Source organism: Numida meleagris, chromosome 5, assembly GCF_002078875.1.
Source record: "Numida meleagris isolate 19003 breed g44 Domestic line chromosome 5, NumMel1.0, whole genome shotgun sequence".
Classification (NCBI taxonomy): domain Eukaryota; kingdom Metazoa; phylum Chordata; class Aves; order Galliformes; family Numididae; genus Numida; species Numida meleagris.
Genome location: NC_034413.1, coordinates 31,812,203 through 31,835,772, shown reverse-complemented (window position 1 = coordinate 31,835,772; position 23,570 = coordinate 31,812,203). Strand labels below are relative to the sequence as shown.

Genomic DNA, 23,570 nt, shown 5'->3' with positions numbered 1-23,570 from the left:
CTCCCTCTCCATGCACCACAACGCTGATGTTGTACCTGAGACCCCCAAACAAGAGCCAGCTCATTTCAACAAACTCAAAGAAACAAGTTACAGCAAGACTTTCATTTCGGTATTATCTACAGTTCACCCCTCCACGGTAATCTGCTAATCCTATATAATACTGACTTCCCAAGAATGGAGATTATGCTAATCGGGATTTACACATGATCCTATATTTACTTCTGCGCTCACAAAAGGAATGTGTCACCAGCAAGCTGCTACTGCCTTTTCTCTGGATTATGAGTCAAGCATCAGCGCTGTCCAAATCTATAGCCACTGAAACACCCCTCTATTCTGTCATGCTCGCACCTGTGGTTCAAAGGTCTTCAATTTTTCCAAAATCAAACACATGACTCAGAGCTGAAAAAATGATGCTCATGTCTTCAAGAAGCAACAAAACAAAAAGCAGCAAAATCTAGAAGTACCAAATGTATGGAGTGGAACCAAATCCCACAAAACCCACAGAAGTGAAGTATCACAAAGATATCAAAAAACAGTAGAAAAGCACATCTGAAATGTGAAACCAGAAGAATCTCATTTTATTTTACATCAATTACCAACTTTATGTGACCAGTTGTACTACATGTTTTTCAGAATATCTCTCATAGTCAGTGGGAGGCCTCCACCTTTATCTTAAAACAGGGCTTCTGACTGAGTCACTGCATAAAACACGCAGCAAAAGATTTAGGTTCAGAGGCTTAAAATCTATAGAAGACAGTTCGCAAGTTTGCATCACTCCTTGAGCTTCCACACATCAACACAACTGGGGACACAAATGCTGCATCATCACTCAGATGGAGAATGTTTTTACTTAGAGTCAGCTGAAAGCTTCAGCGTGTTTATAGGATCCCTGGGAGACTACAAGTGAAGTCTGTGCCCCCGGTAAAGCCCACAGAGGCTAATCCTTCCCATCTCCATGGCTGCCCAGAAAACCCTTGCCCAGCAGCCTCCCAGCCCAGACGCCATCTCCCTGCCCAGCAGACATGTTAACAGATCTGTGTGGCAGCTGCCTGGGTTTGCAGCAAGCTGCAGGAAAGGAGCATGTGTGTTCTGGGCCTTAGGGACCACAACACAAGCTGTAAGTCACCAGGCACTTTGCAAGCAGCGTTTCAAGTTCATGTGATCAGATTGCACCCCACCCACAGATTCAACAGAAAGAAAAACAAACAAACAAACCCTGTAGATGTAAAAATATATATATATATATTTTTTTTAATTGTGTGGGCCCAATCTACTGCAGCTGAGGTATAAACTGTGTGAATATTTAATTTCCCAAAAAAAAAAGACTAAAAAGAAAATCCAAAGCAATACAGAATTCCTTTCTAACTTCCTAAAGCAAGGATCTGTGCAAGTGGTTTACCTTGTATCGTTACTGATTTGCATTCCAGTTGTGCAGAGCAGGCTTTAGAACAGAAGTGCAATAGATCTCTGCATCATACTCATGTGGCCATCCTGGGGCAAGTCCATGTCACCTCCCTCCAGCTATAGAGGGACATATTTCACCCACAGACGTGCTTTTGCAGATTAGCACAATCCACTCCCCCAAAAGGACCCAGAAGTACACAATGAATACAAGATCTCAGAGTGCCCAGGGGAGAAACAGCCAACGCAGAAGAGCTATTTCTAGGCTCCACACAGCCCCAAGCCTTCTGCTGTACCTAGCCCCACTGAATTTAGTCTGTTCGTCATTAGGAAAAAAGCCACCTCCAAATAACTTTGCCCCCACTGCATAGCAAGCTTCAGTTTCTGTGACTGCGGATTCTGAAATATAAACTAAAAGTGAAATGCTAAGCTGCTTGACAGAAGGTGGAAAACAGTACATGTGAGTTCACAACTTGTCTCTTCTCTACCGCTCTGCACAGGGAGCTCCATACAGTGAGGAACTCCTTACAAAAATAAAATTATTTCCAGTTCCTACATTTTACCCACCCTGTGGCCCCAGCACAGACAGAGAGCTGTTGACATGTTTCTTCTAAAAAAAAACCTACAAAACAGAAAAGGTCAATATCTTCACTTTTTGTATTTGCCGTTGCTAAATTTAAACCTGCCAGCCTTATTACAGATTATTATATAAATTCAGCTGCTTATCCCCCTGCACAATAATTGCTTTTGACCCAACTATGGCTTAAAGCGTATTTCTTGGCCCCACTTTCTGCTGCTAGCAAATACTCAAGAAGAGAGGATGTCAGGAGATTCTGCAATACTTGCAAGTACAATAACAGACTCCAGATCTGCTGCTCCTCTGCACCACATTATTGTTTCAGTTTTCTCTGAGATGTGTACGTTGGGGGAAGGACATTTGGTGACACAAGAGTATGAGTTATTTTCCTGGTGTTTGCAGGCCTTTGGGCACGCTACTGATAAATAAAATGGTGCTCTATCAGTGTAGAGGTAAATTTTGCTCCAATTAGGCCCTGTCTGCAAGCCAACTTGCCTGCACGTTCTTCCCACAACTCAGAAGAGGCACTAGACAGAGAAGCAAAGGCTCATAGCACCACAGATTCATTTACAACAAACTGCAGGCAGAGCAGCAGGCAACAGACAATGAAAAGCAAGGATAAAGTCCCTTCCACAAGATGGAAGCTATCCTCCCTCAAACAGGCAAGTTGATAACTGAGGGAAAACAAATAGGAGAATTTCAGAAATTCAGGTGATTCTTTTTTCCTCTCTACAAAGCTATTTTGATGGCCCAAAGATGAACCATTTTGATACTCTCTGGGTAGCTCTAACACACATGGCAGACCTTGTTGTTGCTTCTACATCCTCTCTTTCCTTGAGAATCAAGAAAAAATAGTCACAATCAAAATCCATCCAGTGGCGGTTATGTTTACATGCACAGAAGTGCACTAACACAAACTGATATTCTTTGGAATCACATTTCTTTTTCATTGCATCATTAAACATGCCTCCTGTACTCAGGGAAGTACTACATTACAATGCACTCGTAACCAGTGTAGCTGGGTATGGGGGGAAGCATCACTGACCAAAGTCCTTTCATTTTATTTACTTGCAGATTTATTGTAAAACCTGGGATGCACTGAACAAACATGTCCACTAGATACGTGCAACACTAGATCTCAGCATTCCTTAAGACAGGCCAAGTCAAAACTAAAAACCACACCAAACCTAAGAAGCTTGTGACAGATTTGCTCGTGATACAGTAGCTTAATTAAACCATTGTAAAAATACACAGTTGGGTTTTTGGTTGGTTGGCTGGATTGGTTTTTTTTGTTTGTCTGACTCTCCCATACACATTATAGATGCACTTCAGGAAGTAGAGAATTGAGTAGATTGCAGTGTTTCAACACATAACAGTGAGGAGCAGAAACACCTGATCCAAGTGGTGTCCAAAGGACAAAAATCCACAATACTGGCTGCTCAATAACCAGCTGCTCCCTGAAAAACAGGTACCTGTGTACTGGTGTCTGGTAAAGCTATCTTCAATCAACACTCAACAAATCTCTAGTGCACACACCTGGCAGTGTTGAAATGAACTGACTTCTCATTTTTACTTCTGTCCTATGTTATGCAATCTTTTTGCTACTGCAGTAATGAGAGCAGCTCCCTTCCCACTCCCATCTTCAGAAAGCATGAAAGTCACATCACACCGAGGTGCCAGTTCCTTCACCGTTTCCTGCAGGACCCTGGAAAAACTGAAAGAAGAGGAAGAGAAGAATATTTTAGGAATGCTTTTCTGATTGGAGACCTTTGCATTTATCCACTGGTGAGGAACAATAACCTCAACCAATGTCTTCCACTGGTTCTCTACAGCATTCCTTTCCATTTGTTTTTCCCCCTATACAAAAAAAAAAAAAAAGAAAAGAAAAGAAAAAGAGACAAGTTTCTATACCCTATCAGATTTTAATTTCCATATTTCTACTTTCATTTTGTTCAGCAACATGGCAGACAGGTCTCTTCCCTTTAGAGACTATGGAGGAAGCACTTCTCATGCAATGGCTTGGATTTAAAGGGACCTCAAAGCCCACCCAATTCCAACCCCTGCTGTGGGCTGGCTGTCCCCCAGCAGCGCAGGCTGCCCAGGGCCCATCCATGGCACTGGGCGCCTCCAGGGATGGGGCACCCACAGCTCTGGGCAGCAGTGCCAGGGCCTCACTGCCCTCTGAGTGAAGAAATTCTTCTTAACATCTAACCTAAATCTCAGGTCTTTTAGTTTAAAGCCATTCCCCCTTGTCCTATTGTCATCTGTCTGTCTAAGAGGCTGCTATCCCTTTTTAATTTCTTTTTTTCTTTTATCCACCCCCTTCAGTACTGGCAGACCTCAATGAGGTCTCCCTGGAGCTGTCTCTTCTCCAGTCTGAACAACCCTAGCTCCCTTAGTCTTTCCTCACAGGGAAGGTGCTTCAACCCTCTGGTCATCTTCGTCACTCTAAAAAGTCCATATTTTTCTTATGGTGATGCCCACAACCTGGATGCAGCGCTCCATGTTGCCACTTCTCACAGCTCAAAAGCCAATTCATCTATTTCAAAGCCTTGCTCACAAAAGACTGTCTCAGTACTAAAACCTCAACACAGCTTTCCTTCTGGAATACCCAGATATTGTAGAAATCCCCTGGAATGCCAAAAAATAAATACTAGAAAATTTTCCTCAGTACCCCACAGAGCAAGAGCCTTCAACAGGTAATTCGACTTTTCTTCACAATTTTCAATCCATTGCCCAGGCAAAGGAAGTGCCAGGATGCAGGGAAACGTGTTAGATCTTTATCCCCTCTCACTTATCACTACCTCAGAAGAAGGCTAGTGGAGCTCAGTGTGTGTTCACAGCAGAAATGTGCAAAAAGCAAAGGGACGGACGTCAAGGTACTCACTGTGGATGAAGCTTGTACAAAGTCCCATCTACTCCAACAGTAATTTGCAAGTGCTCCATGCCTTGGTTTTCTCTCTTCTTCTCTACGATAGCCGCCAGTCCTGCCCCACAGAGCTGGGCAGCTCTCCTGGAAACAGCCCCACACACTTCTTTCACAATGATGCTGTCCTCACACGTGCTGTCGAGGCCAAGCTGCTGCAGAATCCGCCGGACTTGGAGGAGGGCAAGCCGATCGCTGCATAAAGGGAAACACAGGCAGAGTCAGGGTGTTACGGGAAGCCCTGGCAGGTACACAACTTTAAAAGCATTTCAGATGAGATTCTGTCATTATTCAAAGGAAATGGGACCACTGCTTCCAGTTCTCACATCCTCTAATTGTTTTAAAGCAGGTTCCAGTCCAGATCGCAGATTTGCTCATGGCCCGTTCTTTGTTATGTTAGACTGTATTTCCAGTTAATTACCTAGCTCCCAATGCCATGAGGAAGCTGTGTCAGATCAGCCACTTGACCATGTTGTTTTTTGATCTAAAGGCCAAGACAGCACCTTCAAAGTTTTCTCAGGAGTGGAAAGGTTTTCAAACAGCCCTGAGGACTGTTGCAGTCATGCACAAATACGTAGGTAAGCACATGTTCACAGGATATTTATATATCACTGACTTTTAATTAACTATTTTTAAGTATTATTTGAAGTTTTACAAAGAAAGTCTCCAAGTGCAGTTGTGTTCAATGGCTAAGGCATTCAAGGCAACATAGATGTGTGGAAATTAAATGATGATTCATCATTTGGGTTAGGGGTGAGGGTTTGGGGGCAAAGGAGGGAACTATAATTGATTTCTTGAAGGAAAGGTCTCCACATTTTCACAGAAGATTATTTTCTACACATCCTAGAAGACCTTGATGAATCATAACAAGTAAATTAATTAACTTTACCTCTCAATCTGAGATAGGAATTTTGTTTCGAATATGCCTCTTTTCCTGAGTGATTCTGAAATCTGTCCTCTGAACAGCAGTCCTTGTTTGGTCAGGTCGATTAAAATATTTCTCACTATTTCACCTAGATACATTCCACTGGTCATTTTTTCATACCTGTTAAAATATCAAAGAAGAAAAGTGCTTTTAAAGGTGTTGCAGGTTATTTATCAGGAGTGGTACATGCAGGTCTGATCAATGTGATAAACTCAGAAAAGCAGTAAAACCTTCAAAGCAATAGCCATTTTTCAACCACCAAATGAAACAGTACTAAAGTTTCCTTTTGACTATTTTTCATTATTCTCATTTCATAAAGCAGTCAGCATCTCAAAGACCCACTTAATCTGGTTCTCAGCATCAGAATCATCATATTTACCTCTGTTTCCCTGCGTTCAGTGAGCCTTCATCTACTTCTTTATCATATTTTGTTCTGATGTTGTCAATGCAGCCATTGTCACCAAATCCTCCCCATTCTGTATTAATGCACATTTTTCCTTCATTCCCTGCCACTATTTCTATGTTCTTCATGTCCTCCATGTAGCACACATTGCTGCCTGTTCCTAGGAGGAAAGAAACATCAGAGATTCAGTCAGAAGAGTGAAGTAGCATCTTAAATACAAGCAAGATGATTGCAGTGATCGTCTTTAAAGCTCTCTTCTCCAGATCCTGTATTTCAAAGATCTCCCCAGATCTTACACAAGCAAGCATCGGCAGTAATGCTTCCCCCTAAGTGGGAGTGCTGTACAGTATTACAACAGAAATGTTACCAAGTGAAGTGGGTCCAGCACAGAATAATTCCCAGTGCAGAGGAACACGGATTCCCTGTTATAGGTCAGAAATGGCTTTGGCAGCCACTGGCAAGCACTGCTCAGTCATTGCTGCCAGATCGGTTCTTATACATCACAAACCATTTGTTAAAACAAAGACCCATGCTGTTTCTACTCTTCTCATATTCTTTCACCGTGCACCCCCCTACCAGGCACCATCAGATTCTGAACCTGTTGGACTACTGATCATATCTGCTGTCAGTGCTATGACAATACTCTGTTGAATACCATATAAATCTGCCAAGAACCCCTAGTGAATAGTAAAACTATATATCAAACTCAAATAAAGGACACTGTTCTACAAATTCTAAACAATGGTGTGAAGCCAAGCAGCTGCTTACAGTGGTGACTGCAATATCACCATACCTGCAATAAGGCCAATCTCACAGTTCGGATCCTCATATCCACAAGTCATCATTGTCCCAACAGTGTCATTCACCACCGCTACGATGTCCAAGTCAAACTCCTAGAACACAAGTCACAATCACTAGTGGAGACCTAGAGAAAGAGGGAATGTGCATTAAATACATCAGGAAGCTCAGAAAAGAATAGCTCACATTTCTTCTCCTGATGGCCTCCCTCAGCATATCAACAACATCTTCCCCTTCACAATCCGTTGCCTTAAAACCTTTTGTCCATCCCACAAGCGTTCCCTGAAACAGAAGAGCGAGAAAACCATAAAATGAAGATAGAGAGAAGACCATACACCCTTTTTCCTTCGATCCCAAACTCTCTTTTTTTTTTACTTTTTCACATAATGTTATTTTGCTGGCCAGGCTACCGTGAGTGCCTAGTGCAGAGCTCATGTCTACATATCTTTGACTCAGCTACAGTGAGTTTAGGTTTACACAGGCATTTATCAACTCAATGCCTTCTAACACTCTTTTCTCCTTTGGAAAACACTCCCATCTCACCTCCTTCTGCGCACATATTCATTGCATCATTTGTGGGGGAAAGACTGCAAAAAATCTGTGTGTGGTAAATAATTAAACACACAACAAACATTAATGAACATCAACTGTTAATTTGAGGCTCATTCATTGAATAACAGTTGCTATGATCATTGCTACTCCGGGCAACATTACTTTTTCTCTTTTTGGACAGCAATCTGGCTCAATGGAAGCAGTTTTCCAGGTTACGCGAAGTAATGAGCCTTATGTTTGGTGACTGGCTCTGCACTGTCTGTCCAAAAACAGGAAAAACAAATAAAAAGAGACAATCGGGGGAAAAAATTGCTCTTTAAAACAAAAAAAATCTCCATTTCAGCTCGCCATTACTGCTGTGCAGATTGTTTCTTCGTGATTTGCCAAGATCTAAATCCTGTGCTGTTGGTTTGGAAAGCATACTGAGTGGTCTTCCAACAACCAGACAATTCCTACTGCTATAATGGCAACTGTGAGCTGACAATTGAGGCAGGTCAGACTAGTCTCAAGATTTAGAAACTATTACAGAAACCACCAGGACATAAAAACATTCAATAAAATAGTAGTCCTTCATTTCCCAGTGTATGCTAAATATTTTACTAGAAGTAGGCAGAAAAACCTCTTTTCTTCTCTTTAGAAAATGAACTAAAATAATCAAGAATGATTTCTTCCTGAAATTGATTTTTTTTTATTTGTAATTACTATTCTTACATCAAATCTGGAAAGACAAAGGTACGAGAACTGTCATAAAGCCATATGTGTCAGACTGAGAAATCCAAGTCAGAGAGGTCCATCCTTTCCAAGCTCTGAACAAGCAAATTCAGTTCTGCTCACTAAAAACCTTGTCAAGTCCTACCTGGAGGAAAACATTCAGAAGAAGAGTCTTTGCTGGCAGCCTCCAAACCAACAAGCCATCCTCCCCCAGAACGACATCAGCTGCTTTTTGACCCATTCTTTCTTGCAGTCCTTACCTTGTCGATGCTGGCTTGCCTGCACGGGAAGGAGAAGGTGAAACCCAGAGGTAGGCGGGCGCCTTTAATCCCCATATACTCCAGGAAGTCTGCTATGCACTGGACTATATGGTCGAAGAGCTAGAAGAGCAGAAAAAGCATGTAAATCCCACATTCACTCCCAATGAGTCTCAGCTGGATCAATTAAGTATTCAATAGAAGTTACCTCTTCCCCTGTCCCTTGCATGATCTCCAAAGGAATGGCAAATATTTTGTTATACATTCGTACTGATCTCCTTCTTCCACTTCTAATTTTGACTAGCAGAACCCTGAAATTTGTTCCACCAAGATCAAGGGCAAGGTATTTTCCCTGCTCTGTAAGAAAAGAAAGACATTTCATTTTGGTGCTTCTTGTAGCTTGTTTTCCAGTCGGAATGCCATATTCTGCCAGACATTTGCAAGAAACTTCGCCTGTACCAATGACAGCACACTGCTCCCTATGGCATTTATTCCGTCTGTATGTTAGGCTAGGGGCTAAAGGACCAGCCAGATAATACTTCAGGAAACACTGGTTTGCCAACAGAAATCATGGCATTTGCCAGACAAGCAGTTTTCCTGCACCATCTCCAGGTGATCAGGAAATAACTTTTTACCTGTTCCATCTGGTGTCCCACAGACATACGTGGGTAACATCTTCACTGTGGCCCTGTCTTGTGTCTCTCTCTTCAGCCCATATTCCAGTTCAGTCCTCATTTTGTTCTTCACATCTCTTAGGGTCTCCAGGGATAGCAGGAAAGGTGCAAGAACAGCATCGATTTGCTTGCGCTGAGCGGCCAGCCTGTATGCCACCGCTGTCACCATGGCAGCCCCTTTTGCACTGCCACTCTGAGAGAGGAGGAACCGAACGTCACAATTTGGGACCAGTCTTCTCACTACCTTGTGCAGGCGTTTGGGGTATCTATGGGAATAAAGAACATTTCACACATGGTTTTGTGGGAAAACAGAGACTAACCCCCCCACTTTGACAAACAAAAGAACTTGGGACATGTAACCAAGGGGTTGTTAGGAGGGTATAAAAGGTTGTAAGCACGTACAATAAAAGATTTTCATCCTGCACTAGCAACGGAGTCTGTGCCTCAATTGCCACAAATGGCGCCCGAACAGGGACCCTGTACCAGGGTCAGCCTCGGGAGAGAATCGGTTATCAGGCTGACCAGTGGCAATCAGGACTGCTGAAAGGAAGCAGGACCCAGGGCTGCTGAAAGGAAGCGGGACCTAGAAACTGCTGAAAGGAAGCGGGACCTAGAAACTGCTGAAAGGAAGCAGGACCCAGAAACTGCTGAAAGGAAGCAGGAATAAGGGCCGCCGAGAGGAAGCGGGACCCAAAAACTGCTGAAAGGAAGCAGGACCAGGCTGCACAGCTACAATCACTTCTGCAGGATGGAGGTGTGTAGCGGGGAACAACAGGATCAAACATAACAAAGCAACAGGAGGTGGTTTGCAAAATAATGGAAGCAATTTTGCAGAAGCACCACGCTAAAGTGGAAGGCTTTGATTTAACATGAATTTTGGTGTGGGTCTTTCGTAACGTAGAAGGAGTAGATGGGGCTACGATTTATGATACAGAGACGTGGGACAAAGCGGGAGTGAGGCTGTGGGACGCAGCTACGCACTCTCACCCTGTGGCTGAAGACCTTTTGGGACCCTGGAGATCGGTTTTTGAGCTGCTGAAAAAGCTTGCAGAATCCACAGCGCCAATAGAGCACAGCACTCCTCCTGTAGAGGGAGCCACTGCAAACGGCTGCGGTAAACCTGTTGGGCTCTATTACAAGGACAGTGACCCTTCAGACCCCGAACCAGTGAGTCTGAAGAAGGACCCCCGGGTGACGTTTGGCATGTGATCCACAAAGAAGCAGAGCGGGAGGGGGATTCGGGCTCGACTCCCCCTACACCAGTAATCTGTTAGGCTCTGTTATGAAAAGTTATGCTCTTTGTCCTCGTGATAGCAAGACCTTGGCACAACTGACTTTGACAAGTACCCAATACATGATTTGGATGGGTTTTTGGAGAGAATCTGCACAAAAAAAGGTGATAGAGAATACACTCGCCAATGCCACAGGCCAAGACACCACCCCCTCGAACGGGATCGGGAGGAACTGGTGGCTTCAGCAGCAAAAGCCGAGTCACTTCTACACAGAAGGCTTACAGAGGCAACCCGGCTGTGGATCCACTTGGTGCAGTTATACTACAGCCAATAACCAGCATCAAGCAATGTGACAGCTACCTCAGGGAATCTTACACTCAGTCAACTTGTTCTTCTCCCTTAGCAGCTCGGTAACAGAAGATGTTAAATTCGTTACAAGAATTTTAATGTTTTTGGCTACTAGGATTTTTGTATGATTTGATTTATGACTGTTTAAACAAATGGTGATAGTAAAATCATCCTTTCCAAATAACTTCGTTGAGTAGCTTGTTTAGAATAACTGCAGTTTAATGGAATGGATGTAAGTGCCCTAAGCACAGGTTTATTATTCTTCATGTATAGCCACATTTTTAAGTTTTTGCCATGTTATCAAGAGTATACAATGGGAAACCGACTTGCTGTTCAAAATGTGTGATCCCTTATTTTAGAAGTATATCTGCTTCTGAGCACAAAATTAGCAATGTGTCGAAACCTCATGGGATTGTTTTGATGGGTGTGAGTGCCAAGGGGGAGAAGCCAGGCAAGAATGGAGAGCCACCATCAGAAAGCAGGCAATCAGCCTTCAGAGAGGGAACAATGTAAGCAAAAACAAAAAGAAGGAAACAACGAACAGCAAATGTCCTGGATGCTCAGGAATCACTAGAAAAATCAATTGCTCTCTCTCAGACTCCTGTACCCCACGTCATGTTGTTCCCTCCCCCAGTCCCACCCCAATCTCTAAAACTCCTGAAGCAGCTTTGTGATAACGAAGCCAATCTGACCCTCTACATTCTACCACATCTCATCCCAACCCTGCAGCAAAATAAGCAGTTCTCCAAAAGCCACATATATACGCAGGTGGAGACTCTGCAGCATCAACATGTGTCCAGCAATTATCCAACCCTCTTTAGTTACTTACTGGGGGTGGGTTTTATAGAGTCCTCCATCAATCCCAACAGTGGTTCGCAGCCGTAACAGCTTTTTATTCTCTCTCAGTCGAGTCAGTATGGCTGCTAGAGCAGCAGCACAGAGATTGGCTGAGCGGAAAGACACAATGGTGCAGACGTGCTGAACGGCGATGCAGTCGTCTTCAGAGGGAAACAGGTTCAGCTCTGTAAGGATCTCTTTTGTGTTGCTCAGACCTTCCTTATATCTACCCCAAAACAAAGAAAAGAATCACCTAATGCAAAGAAATTGAGGCAGCATCTAAATTAGTATCTGCATGCTGGCTCAAACAAATGAGAGAAGACCAAGGCACAACCTATCGGGCAGTGTCATAACTGGTTCCACAGGCCAGAAGTATCTTTTCCACACTGTTCCCAGAAGTATCTGGGAGAGAGGACCAGACTTTTAAGAGGCTGTTCCCTGGAGTTCAGTTTTCTGCAAGACATACAGATAGGTTGGCCAATTATGGAACAGAATAAAATAGTTTGTAGAAGAAGAGCACAGCAGCTTCACTCAGTACAAGGGAAATTATTCCTGAAGTAACAGTGTAGACCAAGACCCGTGCAGCCATCCATTAGGTGACCTAGAGCATGCATTACCTGTCCACAGCCCTAATATTTAAACATCTCAGAAGCTGAAAACTGCAAAAATCGCCCCACATGCTCAGGTCTCCAAATAAGTTATTTAAAGAACCTGTGTTCTGTGATGGTTAACAATACATTTGCCACCGTGATATTTTGTTAAAACTTGATACTCCATCACTTCTACTTTCAGAAGGATCTATTTTTCTCCTAGGCAAAAGTAAAATCAAATTGAACAGTTCATGATCAACTCCCAGCACTCCCTGATTACAATGAAATGTTAACTGTCATTGCTGTGCTTGTGAAAATTTAACAGCTCCTCTGTTGAAGGATATATTGTAGGCTCTTACTTTTCCATTGCAGACACATGTTTCATTTCAATCTTGCCCTTAGTGAGCAGAGCTGCTGACACTTTCCCATTGAAGAGCAGACCTTCCTTTGTCATTTTAAGAAGAATGAGTCTTACAAGTTCCCCCAAATACAGGCTACTGATCATCTTTTCAAACCTGGAACAGGAAGCAAGGAGGATTACAAGGTGTCCACCAGCTCACCAGAGCCATAGCAACTTCAAGTACATTCTTATGCAGGCAGATCACATTTGAGAATCTACAAAGGGGTTTGGGAGCTAAGCTGTGGACGTGATGCCTTCCTGAGGTCCTGGGACCCAACTCCAGCTCAAGATAAATAAGTAATTAAAAAGACTATTCAAAAACCAGAGCAACAACCTATTTTTAATGACATGTAAGCGACAGCAGCAGCAATCCATTGGCCTGGGAGGCAGGTAGGTGTACCCACCTTCCCAGGTACCCACCCTTCCCTGAAGAGAAAGGTCTGAATAGGAGAGGACCAAGGCCAAGTTTGTTCAGGTTCACTCAGCTGGATTTCTGTTCCAAAGGAACTCCTGGGAGACACCAGAAATGCACTCAGAGAACTCAGATGGCCAAAGCAAATAAACCAGGGAGTCACTTACAATTGTTTGCCAGGATTGAGAGATCCCAGATCAAGTTCCCGATCAAACTCTGTGCGGAGGTCATCCAAAGCACCATCATCTCCAAAGGCACCCCATTCCGTGTTAATGCACATTCTCCCTTCATCACCTTCCACCAAATCGATGTGCCTCATTTCCTCCATGTAGCACGCATTGGTGCCGGTCCCTGTGTGTGTTAGAGCCAATGTGGTTAAATTAGCCATTTGCCTCAGGCTTCCTTTTTGTCTGTTTTAAGCCCACATGTTTGCATATAAGTCAATATATTGTCTTTGAAAAAAAATATAAACACATAACCCACCCTGTGGTAAAGATGCTAATATCAAACCACCTGTACTTGTTAAGTAATCACCTATCAGTGAGTGAAAGTATGAGAAACTCATCTAAGGTTTGACTTGTTTAAAACCATCTTTTTCCCCTATCTCAAATGTACTTCCATGTGCCTTTAAAAAGTCACCAGTGTGTGTGAAGTGGAAGGGTTATGGAAAGCCTAGCTGATCCTAACTACCAAACGTGAGAGGAATTCAGCTTTCACTGGACAGACAGACAGTAATTTTCTACGCAGTCAGCAGAAAAGTTTAGTATGCTGGTCACAACTGAACCCAGACAAAATGGGGACTGTGGTATTTGATGGCAATGTGATCAGCATAAAAACAGCTGCTCTATAAAAGGCAGCCATGCTTGAAAATCAACCATTGTCTTTTTCCACTTTCTTCCTGCTTCGTCCGGTACTGGGACACTCCCTCCTACTCAAGGTTTGTTAGGATTAATCAGATGAGGAAAAAGAAGATGCTTAGTGTACAGAAAAAAGTTACCAATTATGAGTCCAACTTCACAGCGCGGGTCATCGTATCCACCAGTCATCATGGTTCCTACAGTGTCATTGACCATTGCCAAAACATCGACATCTATGTCCTAACACGTGAAGATAAGCGATTAACAGAAAAAAGCTTACAAAGCGTCCAACAGAGCTGTGCAGTTTCCTTTTCACACTGAGGTAACAACTTGATTAAGCACAATCAAAGTTATCAGTGATTCTTGTAACAAGGATGCCAAAGTAAGCAGGGGGCTAGACTTCACCCAGGGAGTCTCAGATCCTTTGTTGCTACCAACTACAGCAAGATTGGTGCAGAGAAAGAAGTGAACCAAAATAAAGGCTGGATTTTTACCATGTGAGAAAACAGAAGAGTTTCCTCTTTACTACAATGATGCCAAGATATTATTTTTCTTAGATTATGTTACCAATAGCACAGAATATGAAAAAACAAGACTTCCCAAAATATTAAGCATCATGCTATTTAAAGGAATACACTAGTTTAAAGGCAGATTTAATCAAATTTTACCACTGACTTTAAAAATTACCATCTATCACTCCATCCCACAGACTGAAGAAGACAAGCCCTCACAGAGTTAGGAGTGCCAGCTTCAGATGATAGATGATAGCTTCCTTCTCCCTGCCCTCATCCCACAGGCTATGAAACACAGTGAGCGTCCCCATCTCACCAAGCAATTCACAGCACACTCCCTTTAGCTCAGGAAGCAGGGTCATACTGGTTCCACTGTCACTCCCAGTCCAGATGGTGCGTAGCTGCCATCACTGTTAGACTGACCTGGGCAGGTGGAGTTGCAGCTGCATGTCTCATGGTTTCATCCACGAGAAAAGCTTCCCTCAGAGACAGGGAGGCAGAGAGTGGCCCTCTGAAGCCCAACAGGCAGATCTACTCAATGTACAACCATGTTGGATGCCTGTTACTGGCTGTCCTTGGAGAACGTCCAACAACTCTGTAAACTCCTCCACCCAGAACAGATTCAGGTACAGAACTTGCCTTATGCTTCTGGAGGGCCTTGCGCAGAGAGCAGGCTATGTCTGTGCCCTGCACTCCTCGGGCCTTGAAGTGTTTCGTCCAGGAAAGGAGGATTCCCTGAAAAGTAAAACTTCAGTGACCGAAAAGCTCTAGCCTTGGCATGCAAACCTGTGGGAAGCCTACTATCTCTCTCCATACATAAATACTTGGGCAAAAATAAGTCATAGCAAAACATTTCACCCACAGCTGGGTACATGCCAGCACCCGCTCAACTATACAGGTACTGAAATGAGGTCCCAGTCCTGTAAATGCTCTTCCCTGTGCCTTGTTTAAAGCATGTGTGGCTTTATTGGTGTTCATAACACACTAACAGCATAAAGCACAATGCATTTGCAGGACTGGGACCCAAAGCACAGATCTCTAGAAATAGAAGAGAAATTACAATAAGAGGCCACAAAATATTTGTAACTAGCTCTTCCATGTGCCCTTTCAAGCAGCTCTTCTAAAAGATCTTCCCTAATTACTATCAATTGTAAAAAATGCAGAATGAGAAGGGATCAAAAAAGAAGGATGGACCCAAAAACATGTGATTTAAGGTGCAACAGACCTCATACAAGCACATGGTTACTATGGAATAAGATACTGATTAAGCTAAATAATAAAGATTCTGTTGCCCTGAGATAAGGAACGAGTCCTTGAACAGTAGTCAATTGTAATTAAATGGCAGTGCTCATCCATGCCTTCTTCGGAGCGCTATAGATAGGCAATCCCTCAAAAACGCTACGAGGTAACACTCCCATGCAATAGCTTCTACGGACTCTGCAAAGAGCTAGGCTTGCCAATAATACATTTTTTTGCACCTTACCTCTTCCAGTTTGGTCTGTTTGCATGGAAAAGAAAATGTAAAGCCAAGAGGTAACTTCTTATGCTTCAGGTTTCTGGACTCCATGAAGTCTGACAGACAGTCAGCAACATAACTGAAGAGCTGCAGGAGAAAGGAGAGGACAGAGTCAGGCTTTGACCAGTAGATACTTCCCCGAGCACGGCACCACCACCGAAGACACTGCATGGCCTACCTCAGCTCCACTGCCCTGTATGACCTCCTTTGGTGTGGGGTAAAACTTGCTCTCCAGTTGGCTGCTCTGTTTGCCATCATTAAACACCTTCACCTCGAGGGCACGAAACTGGGAGCCACCCAGGTCAACAGCGAGGAAATCACCCTTCTCTGCAACACAAGTGGGCAGCCATCAGTGGTGATGGCTGGCAAGCATGGCCAAGAGCAGCAAACATCCCCAGAGGGCAGCTCAGAGCTCCTGCCTCACCGTGACCACAGGATCTCTCCCCCTCAGGCCTGGGACCACCACCAGGAAGTCTGCAATCCTGCAGTGCCCTCTTAATATGTTCTTTTTTATTTAGCAGCCTGGTTCTGCCCACTCTGCTCCTTTCACAGCAGCAAGTTTTCAAGCTGGAGAGGGATGAGCTTTGAGGAAAGAGAGGCCCAAGGACAGATTGTACTCACTGCTACAATAAAGCACTTATCTACCCACTCCACGTGAAAAGGCCCTTCCTCAAAGGAAAACGCACTGGCATGTTATAGCCCTGCATGATCTTTGTTCCACAGTCCAAGCACCTGACTAAATTTTATCAAACATGACCCTGAAAGGGAAGGAAGTGGGAAATTCCACCTGTAATACCACAGCTACATATGACAGAGGTGACGAGGCAAAGTGGGTTACTCAGTAAACCATGACATTAGTCAGACCATTAATCTCTAAATCATTAAAAATGATGCTCCACACAGGTCATTCCAGGTAGAAACACTGTGGGCAGTGAAAAATCTGAGAGTTCACTGCTATTGCAAATGACATAATCCAGCCAAGTTGAAGGTGTTTGAACCTGCTGGAAGCCTTGTTTGGAAACAGAATAACCAATAAGGAATTCAGCAAGAGAACAAAAATAGAAAAATCAATGTCATGTTTAAAATGGGTATATCAATAAGACTTAGCCTAACATGACACCAAAGCACGTCCTTGGTACAGAGGAAAGGCCATGCAGGCCAGGAGATCACTGTCCAACGTTGGCCTTGAGGAACACAAAGTTTTGCAACGATGCTGACATGACATGTAATTTTCCAAGCCTCCTGACCTTAGGGGCTCCCTGCAACTTCCGGATAGGATCAATGTCATATGAGACCATAGGACCTGATGGTCACAGAGGTAACAAGGGCTAAGCTAACATTTATTTTTCTTTAGTGAAGGCTGCAGTCAGAGGAAGGGTACTCAACTCCAGCCAGGCACTTTCTGAGGAATTACATATACTCTGTCTAGACATCCCTAACTTCAAGGTACTACCCTGAAACTTTGGACTTTGAAATCTTGGACTACGATCAAATGTTTCCTTTATGCCATAAAAGCTATTACTTCTCATTTAATGGTGAGCAAATTAACTTCAGAAGGAAAAAATTCCTTTGGAAAAGAGGTACAGAGCAGCATTTCTTACATGTTTTCTGCATGAACACCTGTTACACACTGTGTCCTCACCTAGGCCTCACAAAAATTCAGAGACTCAGTTATACTTGGGAAAAAAACAACCAAATTAGGTTGCTTAGGACAAAAAATTATCTGTCAGCTTGCACCACTGGGCACCAGCTGAGCCAGTAGCCTCAGAGCTACCTTGGGTGTGCACATCTCTCCAAGCAGGACTGGCTTTCAGATCCTGTACCTGGGCAGCGCCCAGGACCAGCAATGCTCACATCCCCACACCTGCAGCACGCTGCACTGCAAGCTCTGGGCTGTAGAGGCTGCCCTTGCCATGTCCAGCACAGCTCCTGCCGCGAGGCCTGCAATAGGTACAGCCACGTTTGCAGACTAAAGAGGCTGCCTCCTAAGATCTAAATTAGCCCTCCTCTCCAACAAGCAGCACTTAGCCAAAATGCACCTGGTGTGGGGAAAAAACCTTGCGAGCCCCCACAAGTCTGTCATCTCCTCAGCAGACATCTGCTTGCTGAGCATGAGGTAGGCAGTAAACTAGGCCACTGGCTGCCCTGTGCTCTTGCTGCACTGTCCTTGAGTACAGGCAGCAACCCATCTGTTCCCTAACCCAGCACTGCTGTGGTGGAGCAGGAGGAACTCACCCGAGCCATCAGGAAGCGAGCGCACAAATGATGGCAGCATTTTGACTGTTGCCGTGGGGTTCGTGTCTCTCCCCAGGCCCTTCACCATCTCGGCCTGGAAGCGAGCCATCACGTCCAGCAAGACATCATCAGAGAGACGCATGTGGTACAGGTACCTGTCAACCTGGAAGCAGGGAAGTTGTTACTTGGAAAGCACGCAGGCTGCACAGTGCTCAGCAGCTGGCTGTCGGGACTGCTGCTTTCATGAGCCTTACTGACAGGAAGTAAGCCATTTTTTTGATGGACACATAACTTCTGCCCCACATATGCCCACAAGACTTTCCCTGCATCCCCACAGGCTATTCTTACCACATCTTTTCCTCCTGTTCACATAATGAACTGGAACTGCAAAGCTGGTGAGGATCTGACCTTTCTGAGTCAGGTCCAGAAAATGCCGTCAGTGCCCAAGCGTGTCAGCTACAGTCTGAAAACATCTATTCAGCTACTGCTTCACTCCACAGACAATTAACTTTGCTGGCATGCCAGGCTGGAGCTCAAAGCCTGCTTCTCACCCCAGCTCTGCCCTCTGTTCTCTGTGATGTTAGGATTACGTCTAGAAAATATTTCTGGGTGCAGTCCATACTTCCTTAAGAATGTGTTATTGGCAACATACAGTCAAAATAAAGGCCAGCTGAATTACAGGGAATTAGAGGACCAAAGAAGTGGCATTATTTAAACAAAGAAGGCAGGTTGTGGATAAACTGGCCTATTCTGTAACTGACTGGCCACCCACGTTAATGAGGCACAAACCGATTACCTGGTTACATATTCACAGACATGTTTTAAATGGATGGTCAGCAGTGACCCATTGGAGAGTGTCAGCACCCTGAAAATAATGCAGGCGCTTACCTAACAGCAAACAGAAAGACAAACTACGAGATGTGATTGTCAAGAAGCAGTGACTGCCTTAAGACACAGCCATGCCTTGAAAAGACCATTATGTAGATATTTCTCTGTAGCCCCAATTTGGACGATCACTTGATTACCTCTAGGGCTTTTCTGAGGCCCCACCACTATGCAGGATCCACCAGCCCAGCCCAGACACCAGCACTGCTTTCTTGGGCATACTGAAAGAAGAAAACGCAATGACTGGAGACATGCAGCACCCACGCACTCTCACACAGGCCCATATGACCTCCTGAGATAATTCCTTGAGGAAATAAAACTAAAGAGCAATAAAAATGCCCGTGTTTGTATTTGCAGATGTCAAAGACAAGCTCTCTGCAACCCATGGAAATTGCGTTCTCTGCCCTGTTTACCTATAGCCATAGAAGGAGACAATCCTCTTCTAGGAGCCAGATAAGGTCCAGACTACCTGCTATCTAGCATGATTTACAACCAGAGCAAGGGCACACTGTTGTATCAGTGACTCACAAATGCGGGAATGGCCAGGCCGTGCAACACCAAAATTTGCTGCACCACTTCCCTCCCAGCACAAGTACAGGTCCTTGTTTTTAAGTGTATTACCTCAAGATAGAAACAGCACTGTTTTCATGGCAGAGAGGCTCTTGTTCTTGACACGAAAAGGCAAACAAGCCTGGGGCAGGTAGGGAGGGAGGCATTCCTCCTTTCTAATCAAAGAGAAATCAGCTCTGCTCCATACTGCCTACACTGGGCTTCCTTCCTAAGAGACCTCCGCAGAGCAATGTATTTTCTTGCCTTCAGGCAAGCCTAGTTTGCACCTAGCAGAAAGATCTTATTTTTCTAATAGCTTTGCAGAATGCCTCTGTCTCTCTTTCTCCACTGTTCTCACTTCAGGGAAATCTTCCCTCAGCCACACGCTGGGTGTTTCTTGTAAGAGCCCATTCTACCCAAGCAGTGCTCCACAAGCTCTCTCTGTTTCTTTGTGAAAAACAGGAAGAAAAAGCACTGTCCAGATGACAGACCTTAGATCCAGTTTTCAGGGGCATAACAGCCCCTTTCTGATCACATGGGGATAAAAGGGCTGTGGCCATCAGAGACATCTGGCTGCAGACACCAGCACCTCTACCAGCACACTGCTCTTCAAGGTGGAATTACTGAAGAAGAAGCCTCCTAAGAATGAGCCTCCATGTATAAGCATGGGCATGGCAAGGACAACCTAGTGCTGCTCGCCCTGCTGTGGGGCAGCACTACCCCCTGGGACCTTGGATCTCTCACACTGCCATGCGCCTGCAGAGTGCCCCTCCTCCAGCTGGCTGTAAAAAGAGAGGACAGGGCTGGGTGGCGACAGCCATAAAGCACTCTGTGTAGACACCAGGAAAACAGAGGACCCCTGGGGACTTGTCTAGAAACCAGAGTGCCTCTAACTCAAGCTTACAGGTCCCATATGTTCTTACAATGGAGAGGCAACAATCCACTGCAGCCCAGCCATGAAAGCAAATGGGAAAAGCAACCACTAGGCAGCTCACTCCCAGTACTGACAGCTTCTGATCTGGTCCACTTTTACCTTTTCCACCTTTATTTTCAGCAGTAGTTGGAACTGTGTGTTGAATCACAGAAGACCTGTCCCAGATCCCCCAGGAGATCTTCCGATCCTTACTACCATGTGAGTGAATCAGATTCCTACTCAGATTTAAAAATCCCATCGTTCACACTACTCACAAAGCAACTTAACGAGAGGTCACTTCCTCCACTCTGGACTATACCACACCATGCCAGGTACAGTTTAAACACCATTTTTCCTTACTGAAGACCATTTGTTCCATTGCTGGAAAGCAATTTATAATTGTGCAGGGAAAAGCACTAACCAGACCTGTTTTCACAGTCATCAGATGTATCCAAATGCTTCTTATGCCATTTGCCTCTACAGCAGTAGTAGAAAAAGCAATTATCTAGCCTGCATTAAACACTGCAGACCCCACAGAGCATGAGTAACACAGTTCTGAAAACAGAAATCTCATTTACTGCTCTAACTTACTTACCTTTTTTATTTGATCCTCTTTTAGCTTTGCAAAATGGAAAGCTAGCAAGTGGACGGCGAACATTTTCTCGAGGCAGATGGATGTGTCGGTAGTGACAGCTGCTGTTGAGTAACTCCAAAGCAACACGTCTTTATTCACAAAGCTGGAGCTAGAGAAACTTCAGCTGAGACATTTCCCCCAGGGCGAGACAGTGGAGTTCCTGGGAAATTGAGTCCAGAAATAAATCCATCCAGCGTGATCGGTTCAATGATTAAACTTCTGTCTCCTTGTATCTCCCCCAACATCACCCCAAAGTCCCTCCCTCTCAGCTACGCGCTCCATTGTGCCCAAGCAGGCACCTGGAGAGCTGCCAAGCTGAAGGGGAGAAAAATCGATTTTGTTACAGCCACACTTGGGAATGGTAACCACTTTGCCATGTAGTTGCTACGCACCCAGCCTGCTTACACCTCTTCCTTTCCCCAGGCTGACATCAGCACAGTGCGAAGTGCTGCGGGGAATCCAGAAAGCTGAGAGAGGATGTTAGGTTTCTTGCCTCTGTTTGGCACTCCCACTTGCACTCTCCTGCATGAATTAACCCCTCTCTAGTTCCACACAGTGCACCCTTATCTCCAGCCTTTTTTGATCAAGCTCCAGCCACGTCAAGGAGGGAAGGCACACAGACCCCCGCCCCCAGCTGAAACACCTCTTGTGCAATTCCCAGCCCAGAAAGGTTTTGCGTGGATTACTCTCCCTTCAGCCCTCCTCTGAAGGCAAAGTTTCAGACCGATGCATATCCTCAGTGTTGCAAAACCTGGGGAGAGAGCAGACTAACCTGGCAGCCAACAGTGCAGATATCAGACTGTGGCACTCAGTACAACAAACGCCTTTAACTGGGAGCACCCAGTGCTAGCGGCAAGAACTGCTTCCTTACTCTATCAGAGCTGAATCTGACACAGCCTTTAACTATTACTCTTCACACTTATCCTCTATACACAAGTGTTTCCAGGATTTTGTCCTTGCATCAGATGATATGGACTAATGAAAGATCATCCAAAAGAAACTGAGATGTTGGCACAGGGAAAGGCAAAAGAAAAGCATTTTCATGGAGCAATGGGAGGCTCCCTCCAAGCTACACCTACAGTCCATGCATTGACCCCAGCAGGAACAGGGTACACTTACTTCACCAGCAGATAACCTACAGCCAAAATTCTGCAGAAAAAAATTATAATTCAAAATTATGTTGATAAATCGTAACAACAGTCTCAGGAAGGGGGGACAAGTGGGATCTGGAAAGGTGGGAGGTGCTGAGCAATGGGAGGAAACACAGAAAGGTACTGTTTCACCTGCTGAAGGGAACCTGCTTTAGCAGGGGGTGGACTCAGTGATCTCTAGAGGTCCCTTCCAACCCCTATGATTCTGTGATTCTGTACTGGGTAAAGTCAAAAATGGTCTACAGAGATCCACAGCGGGGCAGAAGTGGCCAGTTAGCAGAAAAAGATCTTAGGCCGTGCCGTGTCATAGCCTAAAAAGAACCCAACAATCTCACGCTATTGTCAACATATATGTGTATGTCTGTATATGTATACGCATGATTGAGCACAGTAGTACAGTTCACAGACACACAATACTTCAGCTCTACCCAGCACTGGTCTCAGGAAGAGGACTCTACCCGGTTCTGGCAGCTTCAAGAACACAGAGATCAGGAGATAAGCTCTGCTGAACATCAGAGCAGCCAAGGTTACGTTTGTTCAGTCTCTGATCACAAGGAAAGACTTAAAGAGCTGAGTGAAGGTAGAGAACAGCCCCGCAGAGACCAATTACACAAAAGCTCTGCTTGGAAAGGTTGAGGCCTTTTTTATTCCTTTTGCCTGACTTGCATCAGGGATTAGCCCCAGACACCAGGAGATCCCAACAGCTCTATTTATTTTCTACTATTCTAAAACAAGAAAAGCAAGAGTAAAGCAGAGTGGCTGAACAGTTCATAAATAGGGCTTGTTCTAAAATTAGGCTTTTGATCTTCAAGAGAAAGGGAGAAAAGAAAGAAGAAAAAAGCCACGCTACCAGCCAGAAAGCACGGTTCACTTCTCCTGTATTCATCTCCTAATAACTGCCGGCTCGTTAAGTCAGACACTGACTCCCACAGGGACTGTCTCTTTCCTCATTGTTTACCCACGCCACCCAAGCCACAACCCCTCTGGCCAGCAAAATTGAAAACATCACCTTTCAAGCTCCATCCCACTATGATCCTCAGCTCATTGTGACTGTAATACATGAGATTTATTTCTCGTTCTCTCTTTTCTTTCGTTCTCTAGTAGACATCACTGGAAAAGGGTCTTAAAGAGCTAAATGTTACGGAGCTGGCAGCAAGCACTGTCAAATGCATCAGATTCACTGTGCAGATCAATTGCTCATCTCTGGTGCATCCTAGCTTCAAGGAAGCTGTTGTGCACGAAAAGACAAGATATTATCTCATTTCCACATAGACA

General features: G+C 44.6%; 1 protein-coding gene across 2 annotated transcripts; it reads right to left on the bottom strand.

Moving 5' to 3' along the window:
* Positions 551 to 21,685, bottom strand: LOC110399274 (putative hexokinase HKDC1). 2 transcript variants are annotated; one of them, XM_021397657.1, is made up of 18 exons: positions 21,106 to 21,685; positions 18,164 to 18,326; positions 16,107 to 16,255; positions 15,896 to 16,015; positions 15,052 to 15,147; positions 14,041 to 14,140; positions 13,211 to 13,394; positions 12,591 to 12,746; positions 11,634 to 11,867; positions 9,186 to 9,490; positions 8,759 to 8,907; positions 8,554 to 8,673; positions 7,217 to 7,312; positions 7,026 to 7,125; positions 6,209 to 6,392; positions 5,794 to 5,949; positions 4,866 to 5,099; positions 551 to 3,692 (listed from the first exon to the last, which is right to left on the bottom strand). In XM_021397657.1, exons 1-18 carry the CDS (start codon positions 21,166 to 21,168, stop codon positions 3,548 to 3,550), a joined length of 2,754 nt encoding a protein of 917 aa, XP_021253332.1. In that variant the 5' UTR covers positions 21,169 to 21,685; the 3' UTR covers positions 551 to 3,547. The 2 variants fall into 2 exon arrangements, with proteins under 2 accessions (XP_021253332.1, XP_021253333.1); XM_021397658.1 differs by lacking the exon at positions 21,106 to 21,685 and adding an exon at positions 18,512 to 19,317.

Excerpts from the sequence above, each read along its gene's own strand:
- LOC110399274 (XM_021397657.1), bottom strand. The coding sequence starts at position 21,168 with ATGTTCGCCGTCCACTTGCTAGCTTTCCATTTTGCAAAGCTAAAAGAG. Across the intron at positions 13,395-14,040 it reads TGAAGTTGGACTCATAATTG|GGACCGGCACCAATGCGTGC; the intron begins GTAACTTTTTTC and ends TAACACACACAG. Across the intron at positions 6,393-7,025 it reads TGAGATTGGCCTTATTGCAG|GAACAGGCAGCAATGTGTGC; the intron begins GTATGGTGATAT and ends CTTTCCTCCTAG.